Here is a 27,661-nt window from a genome sequence, read left to right as displayed (position 1 = left end):
GTGGTCTTTTGCTTGACCTAAGAACCCAACTGTGCCAAGCTGCTGGGCCACAGCAGACACTGTGAGTGCACCAATTCCCATCCTCATCTCCCCCATGGTACTCCTTGATATTTAGGCTTCACTGTGTCCACCCAAACCATGTAACAGCATCGCTCCTTTCACCTAGAGGTTGAGCCCCACTGTAGTGGTTCTCACTGTTGAGTGGTACTGCCCACTCGTGAAATCCAAGGGAGTGAAATCCAAGGGAGTTTTAGTCGCAATACTTGAGAGGCATTCCTGGAATTGGGGGGGGAGTATGTGGGGAAGTGCTAGGTGCCAGACATTTGTACTGCAAAGTGCAGCAACGTCCTGTACAACGAATTGTCTCAAGGCCCTCACAGCTTTCCAGTGTCCTGCATGACATACAGGTAGATAGATAACCTTATTTATAGCTAGTTACCTGAGCCCAGAGTAACTCCCCAACAACGGGTTGGTTATTTGTTTGTTGGTTTTGCACAATTTGAACATACACTGAATTTCCTAGAAATGCAACTACTGTGTAAATTACGGGGTGTTTTTTTGTTTTGTTTTGTTCAGAACATTTCTAAGAATTGTTCATCTTCCTGGAAAATTATACTACCAAGGACAAATTGTAGGATCTGAGTCCTTAATTCCATACCCCAATATCAAGCACTAGTCTGCATTTATAGCTATCTCATTTGTGGTGATTCCAAATTCAGGGGCAAGCATCCAACCATTTTGTTTTAGAGCATTTACATACTAAATCACATTGTTTTTATTATATTATTTTCCTTTTGTGTTTTATATTACAGTTAAGTCATATTGATCATATTGATGTTTTAAAATTATGTGGAAACGTAAATTCTTTTTTTTTTTTTTTTTTTTCGAGACATAGTTTTGCTCTGTTGCCTGGCTAGAGTGCCACAGCATCAGCCTAATTCACAGCAACCTCAAACTCCTAGGCTCAAGTGATCCTCCTGCCTCAGCCTCATAAGTAGCTGGGACTAGAGGTGCATGCCAACATGCCCAGCTAATTATTTTTCTATTTTTTTAGTAGAGACGGGGTCTCACTCTTGCTCAGACTGGAAGGGCAGGTAAATTCTATTTGTGGATTTCATTTTCTTTTTTTTTTTTTTTATTTTTTTTTTTTTGAGACAGAGTCTCGCTTTGTTGCCCAGGCTAGAGTGAGTGCCGTGGCGTCAGCCTAGCTCACAGCAACCTCAAACTCCTGGGCTCACGCGATCCTCCTGCCTCAGCCTCCAGAGTAGCTGGGACTACAGGCGTGCGCCACCATGCCTGGCTAATTTTTTCTTTATATATTAGTTGGCCAATTAATTTCTTTCTATTTATAGTAGAGAGGGGGTCTCGCTCTTGCTCAGGCTGGTTTCGAACTCCTGACCTTGAGCAATCCACCCGCCTTGGCCTCCCAGAGAGCTAGGATTACAGGCGTGAGCCACCACGCCCAGCCTGGATTTCATTTTAGCATGAGGGATATTATAAAACATTTGTTATAAAAGGAGGGCAATGCAGCTGATTGAGCCCAACATGCAAATCGTTTTTATTACAGATCACCTTTGGGTCAGCTTCTGTGTAGGATACTGGTTTTGATATTCAAGAAATTATATTCCAGCTGACAGTACCTTTGTTTCACCCACTTCCTGCAAGAAGAGTAAGTCTAGAAGAACGAGAGTCTGAATTACCCTTTATAACTTATTCCAGACTTATCCACTAATTTACTCCTGTGGTTGGGTTGTTCACCTAGCACTAGAGTCTCCAGGCAACTCTTTGCAGTGCATTGGGTTTCAGAGCTAGGCAGGTCTGGCTGCAACCCAGCTTGGCAGGCAGAGTCTAAGATGGCCTCCTGGTATTCACACCTTTGTGTCAACCCTTGAGTGTGGGTGAGGCCTCCGAATTGCTTCTAATCAACAGAATGTGGCAAAGGTGATGGGATGTCACATCCATGATTTGGTTACATAAAATTGTAGCTTCCATCTTGTAGCCAACTCTTCTTATTGTCTTCTGGGCTTGCATGCTTTGAAGAAAAGCTATTATGTTGGAAAGACCCACATGACTAGGAACCGTGGGTGGCTTCCAGCCAATAGCCAACAAGGAACTAATGCTCCCAGTTCAAACTTCAAGGAACTGAGCTCTGCCAACAACCACATGACCCCAGAAGTGAATCCCTCCTCAGCTGAGCCTTCAGATGAGACCCCAGCCCTAGCTGCCACCTTGACTGCAGCCTTGTAAGAGACTCAGAAACAGAAGAGCCAACTAAGCTGTGCCAGGATTCCTGACCCCAGAGAGACTGCGTGATGACAAACGTGTGGGATTTTAAGCTGCTAAATTTGTGGTAATTCGTTATGTAGGAATAGATAACTAATACACCTGCCAACAAGGTTAAGGAGAAGCAAACATGACTCCATTAGAACACTTGGGGTGCTCTCACAGGATTGCCGGCATTTAGAGGGGGCAGCACAGCATTTCCCAAACTTGTCTATAAAACCTGAATTGCTTTTAGCATTCTTAGAGAATACCAGCAAGCATGTGCCTACATTTAAGCAGAAGAAAGTAATCTTTAACTGAATTAAGTATTGCAAAATTGTAGTCAGAAATTTGATCTTTATCACAGGTATATTCACTTCAAGAAAAAGACAGAAATAGACTAGCAACTTGTCTTGGCTTGTTTTTAGCATGTAGATGAATAACAACTTACATTTGCTTATCATTTCCATTACAAAGCAACTTCCTTACATATTTCAATCCTGTGGGCTAGGTTTGAGATCTCATTTCCATTTGCTATACTAGTCAGAAGCAGAAAGGGGCCCTGTGCCAAGGTTTCTTTGTTCTATATCCACCACATGACAACTCTCAGTAGTTCCCAGACCAAGCTGGCCTCAGGTGCTCTCTCCATGAGGACAGGGAAGTTAAGAAAAGAGCTGGGTTACAAGCTTTATGCCTTCCCCACAGGGAACAATTTCTCCTGCAAAAATCTTGCATCCTTTAGGTATTAGCTGTTTCCTCGATTGGTACAAGCACAGCCTTTTCCCCACCACCTCGAAATGCACTCTCTTCCAAGGAGCACATCACTATTTGTTTAAATCCTTCTATCTGTCCTGCCTGGGTCTCTTTACCATGAGAAATAACCCAATACCACCTTACCCAGAACGAACCATGGCCTTAACCCGCAACTTCTAGTAGCCACTGACCTGTTTTCCGACTGTCTACGATATCTAGTCTACAAAATCTAGTGGGAACAAGGGATACAGAAAATACTAGAGGCAAAACGGCAACTCCTGCCCCCCCACCCAATCAAGTTCTTAAGAACACAATGTGCTTTGATAGTTTGTGATAAAGTTAAACATACACTCACCCCCCAACAAGTTAAACATGTACTTACCATAAGACCCAACAATTTCACTCCTGGATATTTACCCAACAGAAATGAAAATACGTCTACAAAAAGGACCTGTATACATTCATAATAGCCAGAAACCCAAATGTCCATCAACAGATGAATGGATAAACAGATTGTGATAAATCCATACAATGAAATACCACTTGGCAATAAAAAGGAACCAATTCATATACACAACAACATGGATGATCTCAGCAACACTGTGCCGAGCAAAAGAAGACAAAGAAAAGTATATACCAAATGATTCCATTGATATAAAACTAGGCTAGGAAAAGCAAAACTAACTTATAGTGATAAAAAGCAGATCCGCTGCCTGAGGCCAGGGCTGGAGAAGGAGCGTTGCTGAGAAGAGTCAGGGTGATGGAAATATTCAGTATCTGATTTTTATTTGCTTTTCAACAGGTAATGTGCCTGGAATTTTTCAGTGTCTTCACTGTGGTGGTAGTTACACGAGTTATCCATTTGTCAAAACTCCTTGAACTGCACACCTAAAATGGGTACATTTTATTGTATGTAAATCATACCTCAAAATTGTTTTAAAAGATACAGTGATAATAGAGATTTTCTAACCAAAAAAAAACCCTATGCATTCAATGGGATGGCTGAGCTTTGTTTAGATGATATAGCTCCATGCTCAGACTTCAGTCCCTAGGAAGGACTCCCCCAGGGGCAGTGAGCTGAAGACCTCACAAAGAACATCCTGCTTTCACTCCGCCCCTCTGGCTGCCACAGACCAGGAGCAACAGAAGTTCCCTCCCGCTGTCCCCAAGGGTGAGGAGCTGAGGCTGCCTGTGTAAAGCAAAACATTTCTCTGTTCTCTTCTTTTGTTCTGTCCTCTGGCTTTCAAACAGACGCTATAGTAAACTCTGGCTCTTTCCTAGTCCTGAACTCTCTTGGATTCTAGGATCCGCTGCTCCTCGGGCAGTCTTGCTTCCCAGAACTCCATCTTCAGCATGTTTCCCAACTCCTCACATTCACAGGGTAACTTCGCGGGCTTTCAAAATGAGGCACATTGAGCTGGAAGGACTTTGGAGGTGACCCCGTTCCATCCCCTCTTAGCACATGGACACACCCGTGCCCAGTCACTGAGCTGACTCATGTCCCATCTCTGTTTCTTCTGCGTCAGCACTGTCCACTAGAAATTTATTTATTCATTTTTAATCTCCTAACTGGTCCCCAGGATAAACTAGTTAAATTTAAATAGCCACATGTAGCTAGTGTCCATCATACCCAGAGATGGAGAGTTTTGACGCCCAGAGCCTGGAATTCAGGAGGACCCAATGGTCTTTCTGTGCTCGTCTCTCCATGTCACTCAATGTCACTGGGTGTTAAGGCACTTCTAACCACTGAGCTCTTCATCTTATTCAAGTTCACAAGTATTTCCTTTTTCTGTTGTTTGATCCTGAGATATCTACTTGAATTACATAGTACAACATGTGCATTGAGCCACAGTTCCTCAAACATGAGTAGGCCATGAAATCAATTTATTGGCTTTAACAAATATTTAATAAAAGATGAAATACAGTAAACAAAATATCAGCATGTATCACATTTACAATATTGTTCGGTGGAACTTGTGTTTCAGTTTGTGTTTGTGGTGCTGTATGTGTGTGGATGCCATAATGTAAAATGTATTTCTTACAGTAGGTCAAAGTAAAAAACCTCCAAAGTGCGAAACCTCCAAGATTATACTGCTATTAATATATCCAGAGACCCAAGTCAGACCACAATGGGAGAGAACAAATGAACAAGCCTTTCCAGGATTATAAGATTCTTTGGATACATTATATAGAACAACAAAAAAAGAAAAACTGATATGAGCCAGGGCTGAGCTGGCAAAGGTAGAACTGCCATTGGAGGCGCAGCGCAGACTCATTCAGCTCACATAATGGCAAACTTCAAAAATGTTCCTTCTTTATGCATCTGATACCGTTTGTTCTTCTGACCCTATTGTCCAGGTGGGATGTGTTTCCCTGTTCTATATGAGAAGAATGTAAAACAATTTACTTTTGCTTAGGTATTTTTTCCCCAAAAAATATTTCCTTTGAAGTTCAAAAACTCTTTACCAAATCTATGAACATTTCAAAGACTCTTCAGAACAGGATATGGCACAGTATGTATACCTGATAAATATTTATTCTCCCTGGTGTTTATTGTTAGAGCCAGTTAACAAGAATATACCACTTCAGATCTTGGTACTCCCTACAGGGCTAGAAGCTCAGGAGGGCTGGGGGTGGTGGACTCACACTCTGATGAGTAGGAGTGGGGGTTAATCTACTCTTTTTTTTTTTTTTTTTTTTTTGAGACAGAGTCTCGCTTTGTTGCCCAGGCTAGAGTGAGTGCCATGGCGTCAGCCTAGCTCACAGCAACCTCAAACTCCTGGGCTCAAGGGATCCTCCTGCCTCAGCCTCCCAAGTAGCTGGGACTACAGGCATGTGCCACCATGCCCGGCTAATTTTTTGTATATATTAGTTGGCCAATTAATTTCTTTCTATTTATAGTAGAGACGGGGTCTCGCTCTTGCTCAGGCTGGTTTCGAACTCCTGACCTCGAGCAATCCGCCCGCCTCGGCCTCCCAGAGAGCTAGGATTACAGGCGTGAGCCACCGCGCCCGGCCATAATCTACTCTTTTTTTAAAGCCTACATCCAGCTTTGGATTCCAGCCGGAAAGAGTAGGGCTGGACCCCTGGTGTGGGGAATTTTGGGGAAAATCAAGTTAAGAACGCACTCACTCTCTGTATCAAGTAGCTCTCAGCTGTCCTGACAGGCTAGGACACACTAGAATATAGCAAGGGACTCATATATTAATTCATTTAATCCTCACAACAATTCTAGGTAGTACATCTTATTGGCCCCATTTTATAGATAAGGACACTGAGGCAGAGAAATGACTTGTCCACATACAGCTAGTAAGTGGTAGAGCTGGGATGCAAACGCAGGTAGTTGGCTTTAGAGTCTCTTCTTAATCACTCCCCAAGCCGCCTATCTGGGTGTGTGCCCTGCTCATTCTCTAAACTATTCAGGTGCTCTCCTTGGCGGTAGAGGGAATGGCAAGAGTTAAAAATTCTGGGGTGTTTTGTTTTTGTTTTTTTAATTACAAGCTGCTATTTTTTTCCTTTAGTGACTAGTTAGGCTTAGAGACCTCTGTTAATTGGGATCCTTCTTAGATGAACTAAGAGTCTTTATCTTGCCTACAGAAGAGAGAGACATAGGCATAGTTAAGACAACCTGCCATAGGCAATATTTATTTATTTATTTTGGAGACAGTCTTGCTTTGTCACCCACATTAGAGTGCAGTGGCATCATCATAGCTCACTGTAACTCAAACCCCTGGGCTCCAGAGATCCTCGTGCCTTAGCCTCCCGAGTAGCTGGAACTACAGGCACATGCCACCACGCCCACCTAACTTTTATATTTTTAGTAGAGACAGGGTCTCATTCTTGCTCAGGCTGGTCTCAAACTCGTGGCCTCAAGCAATTCTCCTGCCTCAGCCTCTCAAAGTGCTAGGATTACTGGCATGAGCCACCGTGCTCGGCCCATAGTCAATATTTAAAAGAAATTATTCACAACTCACTCCCTTGACTTTGCCATCTAGGGTCTAATATTACAACCCAGTCTCTGATAGGTTTCTTTGTACCCACTCAAGAAATGTGTTCTTTGCAGCTTGAGAGGCATCACACATATTCACTCCAGTCCTTGGGAAGGAAGGTGAGTCTATCACATGTCCCTCTGTGAAGGGAAAGGTTTGGGGCACTGTTTCCTATTAAGAAAATGAGCATAAGGAAAAAAAAAAACCAAAACAAAACTAAAAAGACCTAAGAAGCCAGGCAGCAGACAAAATCCTAATTGTATGTACAATGTACATGGCAGCAACCTGCTACACTACTGCAAAAGACGGTGGCCCAGGGCCATTCTTCTGGATGCCAGCGCAGATAGGAGCCCTGGGCCCAGGTGCTGTCCCTATCTGCCTTCTTGGCAGTTAAGCTTCTGGTTCTCCATTTGAAAACTATAAATTTTAGAGCCCAAAGCAATGGAAGAAGCCAGTGGCCTCAATCCTTTCAATTTATAGCTGAAGAAAACTAAAGTCAACTTTGGAGACCATAAGCATGTAAGGCAGGGCAAAATGGAACCAGAATGTCAGTGAGGATCTGGGAGTACTTCTGCACCATTTCAGAATGGTAAGCTCTTCTGTGTTTAGTTTTGACTTTTTTTCCATTTTCAAAATTTCCCATAGTGTGATTCTATTAGTCCAAAATATAATCACTGTTCACTTCCTCTCCACCAGATGCCATGTGGTTCCCAATAAACCTAAAGACTACATTGGCTCACCCGGGCATTGTGGCTCAGGCCTGTAATCCTAGCACTTTCGGAGGCTGAAGCAGGAAGATTGCATGAGACCAGGAGTTCAAGACCAGCCTGAGCAACATAGTAAGACCCCATCTCTAAAAAATGTTTTTAAAAATTAGCTGGGCATGATGGCACACACCTGTAGTCCCAACTACTCAGTAGACTGGGGCAGGGGGATCATTTGAGCTCAGGAGTTCAAGGTTACAGTGAGCTATGATGGCACCACTGCACTCTAGCCTGGGTGACAAAGTGAAACCCTGTTTCGAAAAACATAAATAAATAAAGACTATATTAGCTCTAAGTCATCTTGAGCTCCCCTAAACATTCTTTTTCTTCCCATTTACCGGTATTTATTCAGGCTTTGGAAAGAGGGCTGTCCCCATTAGCTCATGTGAACTGGAAAAACCCAATCACTCTGTAATATTGCAAGTATATATTGGGCCATCCCTATTCTAAGAGCTTTACAGACACAACTCATTTAACCCTCAACACAATCCTATGAAGTAGATCATAATCCTATGATTATGATCCATTATCATAATCTCTCCATTATAATGATGAGGAAACCAAGGAACAGAAAAGTTACAGCCATGCCCCATAACCAATAAGCATTATTAGGGACCAAGAAGTTCCACGATGGCTAGTTTCCTGATAACCCCTTTCTGTTCTTTGGTGCCCAAATCATTTCATTGTGGATGAAAAAACCACAAGACAAAGCCGTGGGTCACACACAGTTCTGAACTCTTATACTGTTCCAGGTTCCCAGGCATGGATTTCTGGGCTGCTCAGGGAGACTGTGATTCTCCCACCTGCCAGCCGCTACTGGGTGGTCCTTCTCGGTGCTCCCAGCACCAGCCTCCTGACCCCAACTCCCCGGTCTACTTTGTTATTTCTAATCCACTGTGTGTTAGGAAATCAAACCACTCAGCAATGACATTTTGAATTTAAACACATACATACAATGAATACCTATTAGCTTCATCTCTTTCTGACTTGTAGTTCTCACTTTAAAAAATAAATTAGAGTTCTTTTTCTGCAGCAATAAGGGGTCCGGTCATCATCCGTGGAGTATGTATGTTGCTCTACAAACCTTTATCTTGCTCCTGCCCTGTAATCCTATCTTGCTCCCCCTCAACAAATTTCACCTCAAGCTTGCCTTTAAAAAAATTATTAATTAAATTAAATTAAAAATAAGTCAGAAATCATGGCATAGAGACCCTGAGGGAGTTCTGGAGCCACTCTACCACCAGGAAAGGGATGGACTTTAGTACAAGGCCTTAGCAGCAGCTATGCTGACTCATCAGAGACTTATTCCACTCTTCCAGGTGTTTATATTCTGAACAGGTGTGAGCCACCGCGCCTGGCTCATGAGGTTTTCTTAAAGGAAGTAATTTGACCCCAGAGACTACCCAGACCCCGGAAGTATTTCCGGTGGCTCAAAACTCAAGTTTCCTCCCATAAGCTGCTAACCATAAACCTAACCCGAGCAGGACACACACACTTTTCCTTCATTTAAGGAGCTCAGCCTCAACCCCTGGTTGGAGGAAGTGGGCATTTGCCCCAACCCAGTCATATGCTTACCTAGATCCTCTTTTGGCCCAGGAAAAACATTTCTGAGACAGTTGCACTAGACTAGGAATGTGATATTATTACTATGGCATGTGAACTTGGGGGGAAGACAATAGGAGAAATAGAGAGCCCTAAACTGTGTGGCAGTTACTTCTTCTAATCCCTCTTTTGATAAGCCACTGCATGACCTTGAGCAAATCGCTTAATCTCTCTCTCAGTTTCCTCAGTCGTAAAATAGGATATACCACCTGCCCTACCATTATCCATGAGCTGCTAGACTGAATGGAACTGGCTATTGAAAGCATTAGGAAACACGACCTGTTCCTAGCAAGCCATGACAAAGCCGCTCTTAGTCCTCCCATACAAGCATAGCCCAAGTCATTGAAAAGTTGCACCTACACTGACTGCTAAGCTGTGACATGGGGTCACCATTCACTTCAGAAGCAGGGGCTGAAGGGGCTTGGACCTAAAGCTAGAAAACCCTTCTTGGGCAGGTGGTAATGAGGTAACCCTCCCACGCCCCCTTCAGGAGATAAAAGAATACTATTGAGGCTTTCTATGGGTTGCCACCAGCAAGCAGAGTTGAATATCCACACTCCCTCCCTGGACCACAGATCCCTGCAAAAAAAGAATCCTTTAACCCCCTAATTGCCTTCCCTCCCTGCGAGAGCTGACTGATATCCTGAAGGTAATAAGTCAAAGGTGCTCTCAACCTCAGTAGATTTCTTTTTTCCAGCACCCGCCCAAAGTCTCCAAACCAAAAAAATCTCTAAAGACTCCAAACATCAAGCTGCCAGACACAGAACAAAGGCTGGGATCCCATCAACGTTCTAACAGGCCACCCCCACCTGCCCTTTTGCGAGAACTTTTGGTCCTTCTCATCAGAGTTTTTTCTTCCAATACAGATGTCCTGGATTTTCTGTTTGGTTGTTTTAAATGAACAATTTCTCTCTTAAGTGGCAGACGGTCATCACATTTTCCAGAAGGAAAAATGGAAACAGTGGAAAAGGCAATCAATTCACTTTGCCCAGGGTTTGCTGTTTTTCACAGCCTCAGCAATGAGGAACTTTGCCTCAGTGACTCAAGACAAAATGTACCTCCAAAGCTCGGAATCCAGAATAATCAGAAACCTAGAGAGGGAGCCTGTGGGACTCCTCACTCAACGGAACAGCGGTCACATCAGTAAATACCTGCAAGGCTGCAGTTTTCCCATCTGTGAACTTTGCATTAACCCAGAAACCAAGAAAAATCGATGCTTTGGATAATTCCAGAAACTACACCACATCATCTCAAGGGATGAAATGCAACTTCTAACAGTCACAAAAAGCAGGCAAAGCTAAGTGAAGATGCTCCTCTCTCCTTTCCCTCTAGAACTCACACCTTCCCACAAAGAAAGGCCTTGGGAACGCGATACAGTGGCCCTGACTGGGGTGGACAGCAAACTGTCCCAAGCCCCCAGGAGAGGCATATTTCTGGGTGATAGGCCCCATACAACTAACCACAGCGCCACTATCCTTGGATCTGACAACTCTTCAGAAAATTGCCAGCTTCCTTAGCAGCCCAAGGGCTGACACAGAGAAAGCCACAGAATGCAAGCAGGATGGCCCAACAAAGTTTCCTCAAAGGCAAAATTTAACCAATGCTCCCAGAAGCTTTTGGGCACCTTGGGGCGGAAATGGGATGAGGATACTGGGACATCATCGGAACATTTTTACAGGGGAGGGCAGCACAGAAAGTATAGGGGTAAAGTACAGGTGGGACAGCTGACTCTTCCCTAACACGCCTACCTAACCATCCTTTCTTGCTAAAAGATGTGGCCCTGCTCTTTCAATTGTCCGTTGTACCCCAGCTGTTTGCAAAGGTGTGGTCAGCATGCAAAGACTCCAGACGTTATTTTTATATTTTAAAAATCCCACCAACAGCCAACTAAGAATGAACTCTTAGGAGTATATGAGTGTATGTATGTATGAACCGGAGATGCATTAGAGAGCTGGCATCTCCCCTGAGCCCTGGGCGAGGTGGAGTGCGTTACCTGGCCAAGTCGAGGAAAGAGTCCACCGTCTCTTTGGTGACTGGTGGAGGCCCCGAAACCTCCAGCCCCAGGTCTCTGGATTGAAGGGTTTGGGCACCGGCCCCCGGCTTGATGATGAACGCCAAGGCGACGGCGAGCGCGGAGGCACCCAGCGTGGTGAGCCCAAAGTAGGCGACCGCGATGCCGCCCAGACGCCCGAGGGAGCTGGCGTCCAGGGAGGCGGCGCCGGACACCAGGCTGCAGACCACCAGCGGCAGGATGATCATGCGCAGCATGCGGAGCAGCATATCGCCAGGGAAGGCCAGGTAGGTGATCTGCGTGTGGCTCAGCCTGAGCCCGCGCAGCGCCGCGCCCAGGCCCGCGCCCGCCAGCACCCCCGACACGGTGAGCAGCACCAGCGCGTGGCGCCGCAGGAAACCGGTGCAGCGCCGCGCGCGTCCCGCCGCGGTCCCTGGCGCGCTGGGCCCCCCCGCAGGCCCGGCCTGGACGCTGTCGAGGTAACCGTTGGTCTCGCTGCTCTTCTCCATGGCTGGGCCTGCCGCTCCGAGCTGGAAGCAGAAGACTCAGACTCTGGAAGGAGACGGGGCTCCCAAAGAATGGATCGCACGGAGCTGGTGAGGTCTGCCAGACGCGCCCCGCAGGTTCTGGGAAGCGTCCCCAGGGGGTCTCCCGGCCTGGCCCAGGAGCAGGTGCGAGAAGGGCGAGGAGAGGCGCAGGAGTGCGCGTGGAGCCCCGGGCGGAATGGGTCGCGCCGCGCCCAGCCTTTCCCGAGCAGCCACCGGCTGGAGATGATGCAACGCGGGAGGCGCGAGCGAGGCCGCGCCCGGGAGGAGGGAGCGGGGAGAGGCCTGAGCCCGCCCCCTTCACACCCCCCGCCCCGCCCCCCGCGGCCTTGGCCAATTGGAGCCCGGGAGCCGCCGCGGCCGCCGCGAGCCTCGCGCCCCAACCCAGGCGACTGGCGCGGAGTGAGTGGCGGCGGGGCGGGAGGCTCTGCCCAGGGCCACGGGGGCGCGGAGGGCTCCCGCCAATCCCGACGCCAGCCACCGCCTCCCGGCCCGGCTAACGGAGGCTGGCTCCAGGGCGGCCGGCGGAGGCGCGGCCTGAAGGACGGCCGGGGCTAGTTGGTACCTCTCGGGGCCTCTCCGGCCGGCTGGGGTCTGGGCCCTCGTAGTCAGAGCGCCCGCGAGAATGTGGAACTCGGCGACGTTCCTGGTCCTGGGGGTTGGGGGAGGGGAAGGCTTCGGGGCTGGGGCTTTGGCGCTCTGAGAGGTCGCGGGTCTGTACAGCGAAGGGGCCGCGCGCGATGAGGAGGCCCAGGCAGTCCTTCTGCCGCGTCCCTCCGGAGTAAAATCCTTTCCTCGAGGGGTCCTGTGGGGTCTCGCGGTAAAGCACGCCAGGGTGCCAGTGCAGGCCCAGCCCCGAGACAAAGGAAGGATGGATGAATGAGAAAAGCCTTATCACTCGCTCTTTAAGGGTTCTAACTAAGCTTTTACCCCAAGTGAAAGGTGACTCGTGATGGCACCAAACCCAGCGCGCCCGGGCCATGCCACCGCGCGCACCTGGGCGCTCCTGGGCCTGTGGTCTGGCGGTTGGGGGATGGGGCCTGGGTCTCCGGACAGTTGTGCGCAGCAGGCGCGCCGAGGACACAAAACTCTTGTAGAAGAAACAGAGCTCTCACGCCATGATTTCCAGTTGGTTTCTGCCACGTAACCTCAGCTGAAAATCGCGCGCCACTGGATTTTAACCTCTTCCATCCCCCGGCCCAGCCTTGGCGCGAAAGCAGCGCAGTCAACCGTTTGGCCAGCCTGAAAGGTGGTTCCTTATTGTTCACGTTCTTTTGATTTCCTCCTTTATTTAATATCTCCTCTGACCGCAGCATCTATAAGGGAACCCTCTGCAGAGTTTGTTTTACTGTGTCACATTTATTATATTTTTGTATTTTCTCATTCTGCTTTTAAAAGAAAGTGTTCTTTGAAGGCTTCTGTGAAGGGGAAGTCTTCTTAAGTGTGGCTCACCTGAATTGAGAAGGATGGCGATTTACTATTGACTTTTTGCTGAAAAGGAGTCATCTTAAAACATGTCACGACAGATGTTTGTGCAAATCAAAATGCCTTCATAAGGAACCTTAAGGAGCTGTCCAAATTTTGAGACGGTGAAGAGTTCATTACTTGAAGCCAGGCAACTACTTGTTGAAGCCTGCAGGGCGTTTTGTTTGTTTGTTTGTGTGGGAGGGAGGAGGTAGTGTCAGGTGAGGAACTGTACATATTTTTATCTGGTTTTCCAGAATGCAGTTTATTTCTCTGTGTGCACGGAAGAGTAATTCCTACAGACACACACTCTATCTTGCCAATCAGCCCCCCCCTTTGTTTTGAGTACTGTTTTTATGCAAAAGACAACTCAAATCATGTTCTAGAAATGCCTTTCCAACTGCCAGCTTCACATCTCCGCCTGAATGTCCTGCACACGGCCCAACTCAGCATGTTCAAAACCAAACTCATGGTTGCCTCCCTTAGGTCTGCTCATCCTCCTCCTCCCCCATTTCTGTTAAAACATCATTGACCCAGTCACCTCTGTGCGAAACTTCAAAGTGACCTTTGATTCTTCCCTCTGCCATGCCTTCTCTCATCTGATAGTTTGCCAAGTTCTACAGACATTTCTTTTGAAATATTTATCACACCCACCTCTCCCATCCATTTCCACTGAGACCGTACTGGCTCAGTTCTTATGTCCTCACTTCTTTTCTGGGCTTCTGAAATGTTCTCTGAATTGGTCTTCCCACCTCCAATGCTCCCCTTGTTCCATCCTGTATTTTGCCTTGCCCGGTCTAATCTTCCTAATGAGTAATATACATTTTAGGATTAGGTTCACCTTTTATGCAGCAGGAAAAAAGAAGGAGCAATGAGGGTGTGCCTTCTCCCTGTAAGAAAGAACACTTTCCAAAAGTTGCACACATTCTTTCCCTTATAGTTCATTAACTAGAATTTACTTAAGTGACCACACCTAGCTGCAAGAGAACTTAGGAAATGTAATTTTTATTTTGCACAGGCATGCACCCAGTTAAAAATCAGAGCTTATGTTACTAAAGAAACACAGAAGAACAGTATTGGAAGACAACTCCTTCTTATCACTTCTTGTTCAAAAGCCTTCAGTGGCTCCCACTGCATTAGGAATGTGTTCCTCATCCTGGCTTTCAAGGCCTGCCATGATCTTGGCCTCAGCTCACTCTACAGCCTTGTGCCATCAATGCACCCAACAAAAAAGGGACCGTGTGCTATTCCCACATTTTGGGTTTTTTCGCCTCTCCATCCAGTCCCAGTTCAGATGTCATTCCCCTCCCATAGGCTTTCTGAATTCCCTTTGCTCTAGCTCTGCTTGCTGCCCACAGCTTTTTGTGTTGTTCCTGTGCACCCCAGAGCTGCGTTAATACTTAACCCTCAATTGGGAGTGGGGAAATCCGTGAACTATGGATGTAAGGGTAGTGCGCTGTGGGAGAGCAGTGTTTGGGGGTACCTTACACCATGCCAAATACATCTGTTGTTGAATTAGCAAAACCTCTCCTTGGGAAGGAGCTGGTCTCTTGAGGCATCTTTCAGGGACTGGCTGCCCTATGACCACTCTGCCTACTTGCGAGATAATCAAGAAACAGGTGTCTTCTTCTGGTCTCAGCAATGATGATGCTACCATATCTCTGTGGAGAGTTTCACTCTACCTTCTTTCTTTCTCTCTCTCTCTCTCTTTTTTTGAGACAGGGTCTTGCTCTACTGCCCAGGCTAGAGTACAGTGGCATCATCATAGCTCACTATAACCTCAAACTCCTGGGCTCAAGCAATCCTCCTGCCTTAGCTTGCCAAGTAGCTAGGGCTACAGGTGTGTGCCACCATGTCCAGCTAATTTTTTTACTTTTTGTAAAGATGAGGTCTCACTGTGTTGCCTAGCCTGGTCTCAAACTCCCGACCTCAAGCTGTGCTCCTGCCTCAGCCTCCCAAAATGCTGGGATTATAGGCATGAGCCACCACGCCTGACCTCTCTTTTCTTAATCCGTCTTCTTTTGTTCTTTTATAACATTTTTTCTTTTCATAAATTTATGTGCCTCCTTTTTGTAGGTTTTTAGTGAAAAAAAAAAAGATTCCTATATTAGACACCTACTTCCACAATGTTAATATGTATTCTCTCTGTGTTCTAGATAGATATAAGTACCAAATTATAGAAATGCCTTGGCCGGGCATGATGGCTTACGCTTGTAATCCTATCACTCTGGGAAGCCGAGGTGGGAGGATTGCTTGAGGTCAGGAGCTCAAGACCAGCCTGAGTAAGAGCGAGACCCTGTCTCTACTAAAATATAGAAAAAATTAGCCAAGCAACTAAAAATAGAAACAAACAAAAAAATTAGCAGTGTGGTGGTGGTGAGTGCCTGCCTTGGGTGGCTGAGGCAGGAGGATCACTTGAGTCCTTGAGTTTGAGGTTGCTGTGAGCTATCCTGATGCCACGGCACTCTAGCCTGGGCAACAGAGTGAGCCCAGCTACTTCACAGCCTAACGAAGAGCACCCCAGTCAACACACAGACCTATGAGTGAGAAAAATAAATACTTGTTGGAACCCACTGAATTTTAAAGTTGTGTTGTGCTGCATTATTGTGGCAATAGCTGAATAATACAAATGCTGTCTTCAAAAATCTGTTCCAATCATCTATTGCTGCATAACAAACCATCTCAAACCATATTGGCATAAAACAACAACCAGCCCCAAACAGACAACCATTTTCTTATGTTCATAATTTTGTAGGCCAGAAACTCACACAGGGTATAGCAAGGGGTCTCATCTCCGCTCCACAATAACCTAAACCTCAGTGGGGGTGGCTTAATGGTTGGAGATGGCTGAGACAGCTCAGCTGGAGTCCTATGCCTGTGACCTAGGTTTTGGCTGTTCACTGGGATCCCTTGCTCTTTCCCACATCTCATCTATTGAGGTTGGAATGTCTAAGATGGCTCTTTCATTCACATGACTGGCACCTGGGCTGGTAGTGCTAGAATAGCTGGGGCTGGCTTGGCATCTCTTTCTCGCCTCTTACCGCCCCCCCCCCCATATAGCTAGCTTGGGCTTCCTCACAATATGGCAATCTCAGTGAAGTCAAACCTCTTACATAGTTGTTGACATTCCCCCAGAGTAAGTGTTGTAGGAAATGGAATACTATTCAGCCTTAGAAAAGAAGGAAATCCTATCATTGAAACAACATGAGTGAACCTGGAGGATGTTATGTTAAGCCAGGCACAGAAAGACAAATACTGCATGCTCCCACTTATATATGGAATCTAAAAATGTTGAACACATAGAAACAGAGATCAGAATGGTGATTACCAGAGGCTAGGGGCTAGGGGCATTGGGGAGATGTTGGTCAAAGGACACAAAATCCCAGCTGAACAGGAGGAATAAGTTCAAGAGATCTATCATACATCTTAGTGACTGTAGTTAATAACAATATTGTATACTTGAAAATTGCTAAGCAAGTAGATTTTCAGTGTTCTCACCATAAAATAAGTATGTGAAGTAATATGTATGTGAAATAGTTTGATTTAGCCACTGTACAATGTATATATGTATCAAAACATCATCTTGTACACCATAAATCTATACAATTTTTACTTGTCAACTGAAAAAATAAATAAAAGAAAAAAAACTTTCTTTGGCATCATTTAGTCATTTTCTTAAAACCATGACTACGTCATCCATCACAAAGAAAGAATCCGTTTACCTCATTAAAGCAAGGGCTATGGATTTCTTACTTATAAAGTGATAACGGTGATTTAACCTCTACCTTGTCAAAGTGACTGTTTTTCACTCCCAATATGTATTTGAGAATAGTTTGTGTTATACTCACATGCTGGCTTCTGCTAGCAAAGAGGTTATCTGAGTTCTATCTTCACCTCTAATGACCATTACATATTTTCCACCTTATCTCACAAGAGTAATTAAGAGCATCACTAGAATCATATAGCATGCCATGAATGAACTGCAAAAAGAAAATTGTATCCTTACTCATAGGCAAATTTGGATTCCAGAGTACTTCTTTACCTTAACTAAGAGACACCAGATGGTTTAATCAATAATTATGTTAAAAAGGTTAAATGTCAGTTAAGTTGTTCCCATGTCAGCAAAACATAGCTTGAAGAAAGTACAATGTGATTTTAAAAAATAGTATTTGCTTTTCAAATAGATCAGATTACTTAGCAAACAGAGCAAGCAAAGCGAAAATCTAAAATAATAAATAAATTCTTTTTCTTTCATGGTGGACAACTTGTATGCCAGTGGCATACTGGCATCAAAATACTGGTGACTTTGTAATCTATAATCCTTCCTGTGGGCTCCCCTTGGTATCATCTCTACCCACCAAGAAGAAAAAAAAGAGAGAGAGAAAAGGGGCTGTAAAGATGCCCCTAGAACCAAAAGGTCAGGCCCAGACTCAGATAAACAATTTGAGTCAATACTAAAAAGGGAATTTGGTCAGAGTGGAGGTAAAAGGCAGAATGACCCAGAAATCAGTTGTCTGTTTCTATAGTTTTAGAGACCAGCTAAAGATACATTAACTGATATTTTCTTCTTTTTTTTTTGTTAAGAAACTTTTGCCTTAGTAAGATATTTTCTTCTTAGAGAGGACTGGTGAAATAGGCACACCGAAAGAAATGAGTTAAAAGATGGGAATGTAAGTTAGGTTGTTGTCTGCGTTTGTGGGTGGCAGTTCTAGGGAGAGGAATTTAATTCAGCGACACAGCCAGATGTTTACTGAGCTGCTTGCTGAGAATCAACCTGTCTGCAAGGCCCATAGAGTGAATACAAAAAGAGGAGTAATAATTCCTTAAGTTAGTGGGCTTAAATGCATATTCTTAATCCTGGAAGAGGGTCTAGGAACCTGCATTTCAACAAGCCATCCCCTCATTATTTAATCAAGAATTATTTATAAGGGCATTGAATTAACAGAGTTTAGAATTAAAGAGATGTCCAAGATAAGGTCTAGGGCTAGGCCTCAAAGCCCCTGTCAATCAAGACCTTCTTGCTAAGTGCAGTGCTAAGAGGCAAGAAGCAGGTGGGATTAGAGAGGTGGGGGCTTGGAGAGGGTAGAGAAGAAATGAGTATCAATTAGACTGAGCTATGGTTCTCACAAGAATTTACTGTGCCTGGCACAAGCATTCACTTAAGTGGATTAAAGTCTATTTGAAGGAAAAGATAGGGACTCCTGAAAAGATAACTAACCTTACAAGAAGAGCTCAGAGGTCCCCAAATTTGACTCTCATCAGAGTCACCTAGAAAAAGTTTGAAAAGGACAGATTCCAGAGCTCTGCCTTGGAAATTTTATTTTTGTAGCTCTGGAGTTAGGAACCAGGCATGTATAATATATACTTTTAATTCTTCCAGTTAATAGATTAAGGAGATGTAACCACCAAATGCAATGGAAATCTGGATTAAAAGAAAACTAAAGCATAATTTTGTTTTGTTTTGTTTTGTTTTGTTTTGTTTTTGAGACAGAGTCTCACTTTGTTGCCCAGGCTAGAGTGAGTGCCGTGGCGTTAGCCTGGCTCACAGCAACCTCAATCTCCGGGGCTCAGCGATCCTACTGCCTCAGCTTTCCGAGTAGCTGGGACTACTGGCATGCGCCACCATGCCCGGCTAATTTTTTTTGTATATATATTTTTAGTTGGTCAATTAATTTATTTCTATTTTTGGTAGAGACAGGGTCTCGCTCAGGCTGGTTTCGAACTCCTGACCTTGAACAATCCGCCTGCCTCGGCCTCACAAACTGCTAGGATTACAGGCGTGAGCCACCACGCCCGGCCTAAAGCATAATTTTGAGACACTTAGGAAAATTTCCTGTGGACTGTATATTGAACTTCCTGTTGAGTCTTTTCAGGTGTGGCAACGTTGTTCTGATAGTAGGACCATGGCCTCATTCCTGAGAGACTGTGGAGAAGCATTTAGGGATGAAATGTCTTGGTATCTGCACACCACACCAGTCTTGGGTGGCCTGGCAAAGAGGAAGTGTGCATAAATATAGAGGAGGGCGCGTGGTGGGGCAGGCAAGAGGTTCATACCACAGATGAGGATCATTTGGGTGTTCTCTGTTTTGTTCTTGAAACTTTTCTGTAGGTTTAGAAATTTTAGAAATTATAAAGCATTAATTTTTAAAATAAAAACAAATAATGGAGCATAAAAACCCCTCAATGTTTGATTTTGTCACCCAGCAGAGTTGTACAGTCTCAGTAGAAAGGAACATTTTATAGAAGCTTGGAGCAGTGAGAGGTTACTGTGGCCCAGAATTGTGTTTCTCCACTAATTTTCTGCAAGGACACACATGACAAATGATGCTTACACACAGCGCCTACAGCCACGGGAGGACCCAGGGTTAGATGTAATTCCTGGCCACTGACTTGTAATGCAACAGATTTTCCTCCCACTTAAGAATGTTAACTTGCAGGTAAATGATCTTATCACAGGGATAACTTTGAATACATTCAAATTTGTTTAAAAAATAATAATGTCCTAATTTCCGTACTTTTGTGTGGAAGGGGTTTGAAAATTCAATCAATCATTCTGATGTACAAAGAAAATGTAGATTCTTTGCTATCTGGAACTGATCTAATCTTTGCCATGAGCAGTCATGACACTGGGTCATTGCACAGAGGAGAAAATGACTTTAACTCAGCAGTGAATGTAGTGGAAGTCTTTTCCAGTTTAATGAGCTTATGTGGATAGCTAGACTCAGAGTCTTTTGGTAAATACGTAGCATTTCAGACTTCCTCTCTATGTCAGTAAGGGACTCTACAATGATGTGATCATAGAAAATTGTAAGGGCAGTTACAATTTATTTTTTTTAATTGAGAAAAAGTGGTGCTTTACTTATAAGAATAATGCATGGGTATTGTGATGGATTATGAAAATAGTCTCATTCTTCACGGCTGTCTATGTCCCAGCCCTTTGTCATATTACTTTTCAGGGCATTCTAAGTCTGAATTTGGGCTTAACCACGTGATCCTCTCAGCCAGTGGGTGTGGCTGACCTGAGGTGGGCAGAGGTTTGAAATGGACTAACGTTGGGCTTTTGTCTTGCGTCTGTGCGGTTGCCATGAGACCATGCTTAGGCTAACCTGCTGGAGGAAAAGAGACACACGGATCTCAGCTGGGTCTCCCAGTCATCATACTGGAGGTCGTCCCAGATCAACTGCCAACCAGTCAACCCCTGGACATGGGAGCAAGTCCAGCCAAGATCAGCAGAACTTTCTAGTTCCCCCCACACCCCCTCCAAAACACAACGGTATGCCATGGAGGTTTTGTGGCTTCTTTGTTACTGTGTTGGTCCAAGTCCTTCAAGAAGCAGATGCTGGATAGGACAAAATGTGCAAGGAGTTTGTTAGGGAAATTCCTCTGTGAGAGAAAATGGAGAGGGAGCTGTGGGCTAAGAGAGCTGTCAGAAGCCAATACAAGTCTGACCCAGAGTGAAGGAAGGAGTCCAAGGAAGGTGTAGCAAAGCCACTGGGGAACCTCAGGCCGAAGGCTGCCATCAGAGGAGTCTTGTGCCTCCTAGGAACAGGTGTGCCTTAGCGTTCCCATTGGCTGGGAGCAACCTGTGGGAAACAGGGCCTTGGCATAAACATGGCAGTGGATTTCAGAGTGTGCTAATTGGTCAATTAGACTAATGAGTCTGCAGGGTGCTTTCTCATGGCTGCCACAGTTACACAGCCTTACTGTGATAAAACTTAACTGATACAGGCAGGAGACTACTTGCTATAGAAAGTGAATTCTTTTTTTTTTAGACACAGTCTCACTCTGTTGCCGGGGCTAGAGTGCCGTGGTGTCAGCCTAGCTCACAGCAACCTCAAACTCCTGGGCTCAAGCAATCCTCCTGCCTCAGCCCCCCGAGTAGCTGGGACTATAGGCATGTGCCACCATGCCCGGCTAATTTTTTCTATATATATGTTTTAGTTGTCCAGCTAATTTCTTCCTATTTTTAGTAGAGATGGGGTCTCGCTCTTGCTCAGGCTGGTCTCGAACTCCTGAGCTCAAACAATCCACCCTCCTTGGCCTCCCAGAGTGCTAGGATTACAGGCGTGAACCACCGCGCCCAGCCTAGAATGTGAATTCTTAATATGGGCAGTGTTGACTCCTAGGGGGCATTTTGGAAATGTCTGGGGGCATTTCTTGGCTGACATAATGATTGAGGACCAGGGATGCTAGATGTCCTGCAACTCACTAGACCATCCTGCACGATAAATCTTCCTGTGCCCTTCACAAATTCCCATGTCCTGCATGATATCCACAAGGAAAATAATCTGTTTAGAAGTATTTGAGCCAAGAACCTGATTCTGTTGTACAAAGAAACATTAAATATTTCTTGCTCAATATGACTATGCACTGAATTTCTAGGATTGCAATTGCTTTGTTTCAAACTTTACTAAGTGTTGGTCACCCTTTTTAGGAAATCATGCCACCAAGCATCACTACTTGTGGTATTTGAATCACCAATACAGTGCTGCTGAGGCAGTCTACATTTGTGACTGTGATCATCATGTGCAATGAGCAAGCATCTGGCTATTTTGTCACGTCTCCCTCCCTGCATGATCATTTGCAGGCACTGACAATGAAACACATTTCATTATACTGATTTTCCTGAAATTATGTGGTGGGTAGGCTGTATTACTTATTAACTTTGTTTTAGGATGAAAGAAGGTGCTAGGTCTGACATGGTGCAGGACCACTCCTATAGAATGAGGGCCAGATAGTTATATAGGATTATAAAAGAGAAGAGAAATGTATACCCATGTTCACGGCAGCATTGTTCACAGCAGCCAAAAGATGGAAGCAATGCAAGTGTGCATCGAGAAATGAATGGGTAAACAAAATGTGGTCTATGCACACACCTCCTTCGAGAGCCCAGGCTGATACTGAGCTTCACTCCCTCATAGCAGGACTGAGCCCCAGATGTGTGGGGAGACGTCCCAGCCTCAGCCCTGCAGGCCTGTCCTCTGAAGTCCTGGTCTCTAATAACAACCCCGCTGCCCTTTCGCTCCCCCATCCTAGAGCTGGCAGCTGCTCCCTTCAGTGGTTAACCTCTGTTTACTTCTGCAATTTCCTTTTGCTTTTCTCCTCTGATACCTAACACCTTTGTAATCAATTACCTGTATTATATTTCTTCTGTTGAAAATTCCTGGTGTGGTTTCTGTTTTCCTGTCTGGACCCTGACCGATGGCACCTCTTAAAAACATACATCCCTCAGTCCAGGAGTGATGTTGCCTCCACCTGTATGCAAAGGGAAGAATCTGATATGGATCCTCACAGCAGCTAGATTTTGGTCTCTAATATTATTTTCTATTAAAAGGAACCAGGGGTCCTTGGAGAGTAGCTGATTCTATGATTCTGTGTTTGGGATAGAGAATGTAGAAATGGGTTAGAAAATCTTATTGTTGTCAAAAAGTGAACATTTCGGGGACTCTCATTGACCAAATTGTGTGACAACTTTAGCATTAAAAAGAAAAAAAACCTATTTCTGTGCAAAAATGTGGATATATAACAATACTAAAAATGGGCAACTAAAATGTAGTCCATTAAAGGAAAAGCAATTATGAGTTTCTAATAATGTTTGCAGAAAATGCTCTCTATGCTAGTGCATGTAAGTTCCATCATTAAAAACAAGGCAATAGAACGATCTACAAGATGGGTTTTCCCGAAGCTGCCAGTTCTTTTAGAACTCATCAAATTGAGGCTGCTCCAACCAGCTCTCCAGGTGATGGATTTAAGGCAAATCTTGTCTTTAAGGAGATTGAGAAAAAGCTTGAAGAGGAAGGGGAACAGTATGTGAAGAAAATTGGTGGTATTTTTGCCTTCAAGGTGAAGGATGGCCCTGGGGGTAAAGAAGCCACCTGGGTGGTAGATGTGAAGAACGGCAAAGGATCAGTGCTTCCTAACTCAGATAAGAAGGCTGACTGCAGGATCACAATGGCTGACTCCGACTTACTGGCTTTAATGACTGGTAAAATGAATCCTCAGTCGGCTTTCTTTCAGGGCAAATTGAAAATCACTGGAAATATGGGTCTGGCTATGAAGTTACAAAATCTTCAGCTTCAGCCAGCCAAAGCTAAGCTGTGAAGAACTTCCCTTTGACTACTTTTGAAAATCAAGATGAAATATATAGATATGTATCCATATATTTCATTGTCAGAATTTAGACTGAGACTACAAATTGGCAAATTGTGTGAGATAGATTTGTTTTTCAATGGGTATGACCAATCCTGTTTTTCCTATGCTCTGGGTGAATGGAGCCTGATGGTGTACTACTGCTTTGCTGAATTGCATTCAACTATGCATTACAAAGTTAATATGGTAATTATGGTTTGGGGTAAAATTGAGTTTCAGAATAAAATTAGGAACAGTAAAATCCAAAAAATTATGTAAACAAAAGCTCTTATTTTGCTTATCAAGCATATTTAAGGATTATTCTACTGAAAATTCAGTTTAAGAGTTTTCCTTGGAGAGAACTAGGGAAGAAACAATACCAATAGCCAGTCAGTAATTAGCGTTATGCACTTAATGACCTTAATCAATCTCTCATTAATAGTTCTTAAAATTCTGTACCAGGATTAAAAAAAACCAAAAACTTAAAAATGTTGCGTTTCCTGCCATCAGAAACAGTATTTTCTTCCCAAATCAAAATAAAAGAAATATGATCACAGCTTGGGAGGGGGGGATGTGTAACTGAACACAGGCCTATTTTTAAAATAAAAATATTTTAAAATATTTTAAAAATGGGTTTCCTTCTTAAAAAATTAGTGTATTAAAGTCATAAAACACTGTTGTTAAAAAATAACTTAACAAATAAAGTTTGCTTAGAGATGCACAGTTTTTAAATTATATCTCATATTTAAATTTATAAAGCTCTCAGTCTTTTGTTATAATTTTCCTTTTTCATGTGAGTTTAATTATCTGCATTTATCTTTTTTCCTAGTTTTTCTAATACTAATGTTATTTCTTATATTCAGTAAGATATGGGATAAAATAATGCTTTTGGAAGAATGTTTAATAGAAAATTAAAATAGCTCTTCCTGGTAAAAAAAAAACAAAAAAAAACACAAGGCAATAGCAATTCAGCTTCGCCCAACAAATACTTACTTGGGACAAGATCATCCTGGAAAGAACACTGATCTTGTGTCCCAGTCCCACATAGTAATTCATATATTCATTAATTCAACAAGCGATTTCAATAAATATTTACAGAATGCCTATTATGTGCACTGTTCCAGGTACTTGGGATAGAATAGTGGGAAAAAAATGTATTTAATACAGAAATACCTGTCCTTGTGGAGTTTACATTTTAGCTAAGAGAGGTCAGCATCCGATAAGCCTAATAAAGAAGTAGATCATGCAATAGGTCAGAAGGTGGTAAATGCTATAGAAAAAAGAAATTGAGTGGGAGGTCCTGAGATGGAAAGTTTGCAGTATTAAATTGGGACTCAGGGTAGGCCTCATTGGGAAAGTGAGATTTGAGCAAAAACTTGGAGGAGATAAGCAGATTAACCAAATGGTTATCTAGGGAAAGAATATTCTAGGCACAGAGAATAGCCAGACCTAACTAGGAAATGTGCTTGGTGTGTTCCAGGAATGGCAAAGAGGCCAGTATGGCTAGAGTGAAATGAGTAAAGGGGAGAATAATAAGCACTGTGGTCAGAGAAGTATTGAGAGGACCTTGTAGGTCTTGTGAGGACTTTGGCTTTTACTGAGAGTGCAGTGGAGACCTACTGCAGAGCTCTGCGTCTGCTTGGCTGACTTACAAAGGATGACCGTAGGGGCATGCGAGAGTAGAAGCAGGGAGGCTTATCAGGAGGCTATTGTAATCACCTAAGGGAGAGAGAAAGGCAACTTTGGTCAGGGTGATAGTGTGGGAGATGGCGAGAAATGGTCACTTCTGAATACATTTGGGAGGTAGAGATGAAGGATTGGATATAGCGTGTGAGAGAAGGATGCTAGAGATGAGGATGACTCCAAAGTTGGGGCCTGAGCAATTAGAAGGATTGAGATGACATGCAGCTAGGATGAGGAAGGTGGAGTGGAACAGGGAGTTCGGTGGGGTGAGGGGAGAAATTCAGTTGTGGACCTGTTAGGTTTCAAATGTCTGCCTAGCCTTCCAAATGGAGATACTGAGTCAGCATTTGAGATCTGTTTCTAGAGTTGAGGGGAGAGGTCTGGGCTGATATTAGTCAGGATGGGTGTGGCTGTGCTGCAGTAACAACTGCTAAATCTCACTGGATTAACACAGTGACAGTTTCTTAGTGTAGTTCTGCTCCCTGTCATTTCCTCTCTGGGTACAGCCTAATAGAGGCTCTACTACCTGGTCTGTTGATTGCTAAGGCAAGAGGAAGACAAGAACTAGAGTCTCACTACAGCAATGAAATGCTTTCACTTTGAGGTGGCCCCTAACCTCTGCTCACATTTTTGTTGTTGTTGTTGTTGGCTGAAGTAAGCCACATGGCCACAAATAACTTCAAGCAGGTGAGGAAGTGTAGTTCTCCTACATGTCTGGAAAGGGAAGACCAGAAATATGGGTGAGCCCCGTAAATGCCTACTAGAGCTGGAGACATACATCAGGAAGTCATTGGCACATAGATGGTGTTTAAAGGCACAGGGCTAGATGAGATAGCCAGGAAGTGAGAGTAAAGAAAGCAGGAAGTTCAAGGGCTGAGCCCTGGCCACTTTCAATATGCACCATTCATAAACTCAGTTGATGTAACAAGCCCAAGATGGCAATTCTGTTCCTTTGGTTATGTGAATACTTTGTAAATCTGGTATGAAGGAATGAATCAATAGCATTGATACCTTAGTGTAAATGATGCATTATAAATATAATAATAAGTTTTTAAAATTCTGTACTGCTTATGTATGCTTTTTGTTTATAATGCTTTAAGTGATTAAGAAAATCTGATTTATTAAATTTGTAAATCTACTTTACTAGATTTATGAGTCACTTGAGTAATTAGGAAGATTTTACTTGTTAGATTTATGAGTTTACTGTTTGATGTTTGAAGTTCTTAGGAGAATTTAGATAGTTTGTATTTGTGACTGTGGTTTGAAATCTCTAAAGGAATTTAATTAATCAAGTTTGTAAATGTGTAAAATGTTTAGGGAGAAATTAATCTATCAAATGTATAAGCTTTTTGAGGATAAATCAAAGAGAAGGTGAAAGTGAAGGTTTTTATTTTAACACAAAAATTACTAGATTTATAAATAAATAAAATCTGCATGTTGAGTTTAAAGGCTTTAGAAAACAAATGAGGTGTATAGATTTACAAGCTAATTGGATATTAATGAAAACATAACATCTAGCATTCTTTTCCATACACAATAGCATTCCATGGATACTGAAAAACCCACCCATCCATCCTTCTCCTTCTCGTCCTTGTTATGATGGCATGGGGTGGGCACCTGGTGACCCTGTGGTGATGCAGGGGTCCTTGGGCACTTGCTGCTCCATCTCCCAGGGCTGTCTCAGGGCTAATGTTCAGCCCCTCCCAACTGTCACAGTTCTGATTGGCCTGACCTTCATCCTGATGGATGGAAGTCTTTTCTGATGGGCTGGGCCTGAACTAATTATTAAACGTTTTGAAAATTGTTGGTTATTTTGGATCGTAGTCATGTCCCATGCCATTTCCTTTGGTCTCAAAGTCATCACAGGTGGAAGTTCTTTATCCTAACCTGAGGTCTCCTTTAGACAGCCAAGTCTCCCAGCACCCCGAGTCTGCTCATGGTTATGTGGGAACTTCTGGATCTCCTGCCCTTCTGGGGATCAATGAACCAACAGTGACATCCTTTTTGCCAGCACCCTGTTTCATTCATTCTCTTGTCCTCAGCACCTTGCCAGTTGCTGGGAGCATTGTAGACACTACTGTACGATATGGAGATTTGTTGAACAGTGTGGCAGTGGCATAGGTGTGTTTTGAACAAGCAGTATAGAGTGGTGGTTTGCTGAATGGTATAGCAGTATGGAGTATGTGATTGGGGTAGCAGTATGGTTTAGTGGTTGTTGAATGATGTAGCAGTAAGGTGTAGAGGTTGGTTGAATGGTGCAGCAGGGTCATATCAAGGTTTTTCGAATGGCTTAGCAGTATGGTACAGCTTGTTGAATGGTGCAGCAGTATGAAGTTGTGGTTTGTTGAATGATGCAATAGCCTGTTGTAGAGGTTTATTGAATGGTGTAGCAGTATGGTATAGCGGTTTGCAATATGGAGTGAAAAGTCAAATGTGTTTATATCCTTTTCTGCCACTTAT

At 43.9% G+C, this 27,661-nt stretch overlaps 1 protein-coding gene and 1 pseudogene across 1 annotated transcript in view; one reads left to right on the top strand and one right to left on the bottom strand.

Moving 5' to 3' along the window:
• The window catches only part of SLC1A4 (solute carrier family 1 member 4), a 31,284-nt gene extending 19,110 nt beyond the window's left edge, over positions 1-12,174 (bottom strand). The window contains exon 1 of the mRNA XM_012764933.3: positions 11,364-12,174. Within this exon, the coding sequence (XP_012620387.2) occupies positions 11,364-11,890 (527 nt within the window). The 5' untranslated portion in view covers positions 11,891-12,174. The remainder of the gene's footprint in view (positions 1-11,363) is intronic.
• Positions 12,175-23,027: 10,853 nt separating this feature from the next.
• Positions 23,028-24,250, top strand: LOC105871561 (sterol carrier protein 2 pseudogene; annotated as a pseudogene).
• Positions 24,251-27,661: the final 3,411 nt, after the last annotated feature.

Source organism: Microcebus murinus, chromosome 3, assembly GCF_040939455.1.
Source record: "Microcebus murinus isolate Inina chromosome 3, M.murinus_Inina_mat1.0, whole genome shotgun sequence".
NCBI classification, from domain to species: Eukaryota; Metazoa; Chordata; class Mammalia; order Primates; family Cheirogaleidae; genus Microcebus; species Microcebus murinus.
Note: the sequence above shows the minus strand (reverse complement) of the source record. Positions and strands in the feature narration are given on the sequence as shown.